The sequence below is a fragment of the Haliaeetus leucocephalus genome, unplaced genomic scaffold (genome assembly GCF_000737465.1).
Source record: "Haliaeetus leucocephalus isolate CR32 unplaced genomic scaffold, Haliaeetus_leucocephalus-4.0 Scaffold164, whole genome shotgun sequence".
Classification (NCBI taxonomy): Eukaryota; Metazoa; Chordata; class Aves; order Accipitriformes; family Accipitridae; genus Haliaeetus; species Haliaeetus leucocephalus.
Window position 1 is genome coordinate 852,147 of NW_010972600.1, and position 3,817 is coordinate 855,963.

Below are 3,817 nucleotides of genomic sequence, written 5' to 3' on the forward strand. Positions count from 1 at the left end.
CTGCCAAAGGCCCGGCCCGGGGGGGGGGGGCTGTGCCCCCACCACCTCCGAGCGGGGCCGGGCTGCCCTGTGCTGGGCTCGGCCCCGGCCTGCAGGAACTTGGAGAGTCTCGCCCGTGGGGGGGGGGCAATGGGACACCGTGTACATCTGCCGGCACCTATGGGTCGGGGGGGACACACGTCCCCCCGCGCCGCCTTCCCCGCCCCACACTGGTCCCAGCTTTTCTCCCACACACCCTCCCCGTGGGCAGGTTTCCTGTGCCACGAAGCCCCACGACCCCCAGCCCCTGACTGGCTCCTCGCTGGCTCCCTCGCCCCGGTGTGACCGATGGCTGCAGCACCCCATGGCCCCATTTGCACCGTGCGCAGAGCGGGGGTACCCCGGCACCCTGTGCGGCCCCCCCCGGCGTGCAGGGGGCAGATGGGGAAGAGGCAACTGAGCAGCAGGATGGTGGGTCCCCCTCCTGCCTGTCAGGTGTTGGAAACACTTGGGGTGGGGGTGCTTGAGGGGGCTCGGGCCCCTGGGAGCAGCCAGGCGTGCAGCTGGTATCCCCCCTCTCACGCGTCCCCCCCTCCGTCGGTGCGTGTGGCCGGGGCCTGCCGAGGCTGCGCTGACCTCGCTTTTGGCATGTCTCCTCTCCCCCCACAGTCGACTCAGTTCTGGAAAACTGCAGGACCTGGGGGTCGTGGAAGGAAGCAAGCTGACGCTGGTGCCCACCGTGGAGGCCGGCTTGATGGTAAGCGGCCTTTTTCTGCTGCTCCCTCCCTCCCACTCGTCCCCATCTATTATTAAAGCCCCGGGCGAGGATGTGCTGGCAGCCCTGCGGCTCCGCTGCCCCGGCCCTCGCTGAGGAGGCAGCGCTGGGCTGGGCACGGCAGCAGGTTTAATATTTCACTGCTTTCTCAGGGCTTGTGTAGAAATAGTGGAAGTGACATGTCATCCCTCCCCTCCTGCCGCACAGACGCCCCCTCCTTCTCTGCATTTGTAATGTTAATCCCCCCCCTCCTCCTTTTTTTTCCTTTTTCTTTTTTTTTTTTCCCCAGTCCCAGGCATCCAGGCCAGAACAGTCGGTGATGCAAGCTCTGGAAAGCTTAACTGAAACTCAGGTGAGAGGCTTGATGCCGGGGCACCGATAGAGACAAAGGAGGCTCTGTGGGGTGGGGGGGGGTGGGGGGGAAGGGACTGCTGCGACCCGGCTCTTCTTCCCCTCCCAAAAGACTTTGGTGTTTAGTGCCTCGTTAAGGTTTCACCTTCAGAAGGGGTTGGGAGCGCTGAGGGTGGTGCCCGGGGCGGGCACCGTCATCCTGTGCAGCACCGAGCGCAGGGAGGTCCCACGCTGCAGCGCTCGCAGCCCAAACAAGCCGGGAGCCGGGGAGGGCAGAGGCGCTGGGAGGTGAAGTGACTCACTCAAGGTCATGCAGCAGGTCGGCGGCGGAGCCGGGCGGCCCAGGGCCCTGCCCGGGGGGTGCAGGGCTGCAGCCCCCCCCACCGCAGCCGCCCACCCCGTGGTATGGAGGCAGGGCTGCCTGCCTCCCCCTCGGCCGGTGGCGTGCGTTGAGGGGGGCCGGCAGGGCTGTGCCGAGGGCTCGTGGGGCCACTGGGCCACGCTGGGGGCTTGTGGGGCTGCAGAGCCCGGCTTCTCCTCCCAGTGCCCGGAGGACTCTTCCCCCTTTCCTTGGAGCCGTCCTTGAGGGGGGTGGGGGGGGAATTGGCCATGCCTGGGTGTTCTGGCACTCTCCGTGTGCCTGCTTGGTGGCCTTGGGCTGGGGCGCCGGGTGCTGAGGAGGGGGCATGGGGGGTGGCGCTGGTGGGGGCTGTGTTTAGAATAACTGTGAAGTTTCTTGGTGGCTGGTGGGGCGGCCTCCAGCGCGGGAGGTGTCATGGGCGGGGGGGTCCTCCGCCTGCGGCGCGCTGGGAGGAAGCGTTCCCAGGGCTGGGTGAGCTGCCGCGGTGCGCGCGCAGCCGCCGGCTGCCTGCCGCGAAGGTGGAATTTACCCCCAGCCGCGCAGGCCCTGGCTTCTTTGTTTTCAGTCTCTTTATTATTGCTGTTAAACTCTTTCCTTCCTTTCTGGCCAATGCTGCAGCTTATTTTTTTTAAAGGGTGGGGGTTTTTTTTCTTCGGCTTTTTTTTTTTTTTAACCTGCCTCCCTGAATTTGGAGAAGGGGGCTGAGCCCTGTGCTGTTCTGCAGCTCGCCTGGCGCTGGCCAGGGGGGCTCAGCGGGGGCACGGCCATGCCCCCCATGGGGATGTGGCAAGGGCCAGGGCTGCCCTGTGAGTGGGGACCTTTGCTGACCCGCGGTGCCCTTGGCTGCCCGGGGTGACCTTGACTTTCAGCAGCTGGTTTAACCCTGTGTGGGCCAAGGGGGTGAGCTTGGAGCAGGAGTCCTGTGCCAGAGGCTGGCTCCTGCCGCTGCCTTCCCCTGCCAGGGTCCCCGTGGAGCCTGGTTTGCTCCCAGGGTGCTGCCCATCCCAGCTGGGCTGCAAAGCTGTGGGAGGGGGCTGGTTCTGGCAGCCCAACCTGGGGGGTCCTGGTACACATCCTGGCCTCAGGGCTGCGCCCTTTCTGGTGGGGTTGTGCAGCTCCCCACCGGGGTGGGCGGCGAGGTGGGATGTACTGGGGAGCAGCAGGGCCAGGGAACCCACGGAGCTGCCCGGAGCAGGGGGGCTTGGGGTACCCCCTGCATCTGAGGGGGCCTGTAATACCCAGCACGGCTCCCATCGGGCAGGCGGCCGTGGTCCTTCCCAGCCAAGCACGGCAGAGGTGGAGGAGAGGAGTGTGGGCTACGGTCTGGTGGCCCACTGGGGGCTGGCGGCTGCAACTGTGCCGCCTGGTTTTCCCCCTCCAGGCTCTGCCAGGCGGGCAGGGGGCCCGGCAGCCCGGGCGTGCCGCGGCGGGCAGGCAACGCTGGCTGCGGGAAGCGGCTCCGTGCCTCCCTGCCCGCTGCAGGTTCCTCCCCGGGTCGGTGATTCAGGAAGCCGGGGCTGTGCAGGAGGAACCGCCAGCACCTGGGGGGCGGAGGGGTGTGGGGGGGGCAGGAAACCACTCCTCTCATTCATGCTTTGCTCGGCTCTGCCTGCGTCACGCATCCTCCGGCAGCGCAGGGAGAGCTGCGCAGACTTCCTCTGGGGGCGGCGAGGGGGGGGGCCGGGGTGCTGCTGCCCCCAACCCGCCCAGGTGCCTTTGGGGAAGCGGCTGCCAGGCAGGAGGTGACGCTTTTCGCCCCGGCCGAGCGGCACGGGGTCTTCCTGGAAGGGCTCGCTGCGCTTCCTTCCGCCAGGCGCGCTCGGCGGCTGCCCCCGCTTTCCAGGGAGCCGTGCCCACGGCCCCGGCACGGCAGCACCCGAGCGGGCAGCTGGCGTTCGATCCTGCAGCCTCAGCTCTTCCTTCCCCCGGTCCCTCTGCCTGATTGCAGAACGCTGGGGGGGGACGACAAAAGACACGGGGACGGGTTCTGCCCGGCCAGCCCCGGCTCTGCCAGGGCCGCGGGGGCCGCGGCCGGAGGAATGTGGCCGAGGGGCTCTGGCCCTCTGCCCTCCTTGGCATGGAAAAACCCGCAGGCAGCGGCGTGAGCGTCTGGGTGGTGGGACCCAGCTGTCGGCTGCAGCTGCGCCCGGCTGGAGAGCGTGTTGGGAGCCTGCAGGGGCTGGGGGGGCATTTCCTGCTTCCCCCCCTCCCTGTCCACGGTCCGGGCTTGCCTTTCCCCTCCAGATCTGCCAGGAACCCAAGCAGGACAGTTTGGCTGCGTTTTTGTGGGGGTGCTTCCCGCCCCACTTGGGGCAGGGGCTGGCTGGGGGCAGCTCCCGCTCCCTGCCAGC

The 3,817-nt window shown here is 67.9% G+C and overlaps 1 protein-coding gene across 1 annotated transcript in view; it reads left to right on the forward strand.

Annotated features, from left to right (window-relative positions):
• Positions 1-3,817, forward strand: part of MIDN (midnolin) — a 22,739-nt gene that overhangs the window by 9,258 nt on the left and 9,664 nt on the right. Inside the window, exons 2-3 of the mRNA XM_010563276.1 lie at positions 649-736; positions 1,044-1,106. Coding sequence (XP_010561578.1) covers positions 649-736; positions 1,044-1,106 — 151 coding nt within the window. The remainder of the gene's footprint in view (positions 1-648; positions 737-1,043; positions 1,107-3,817) is intronic.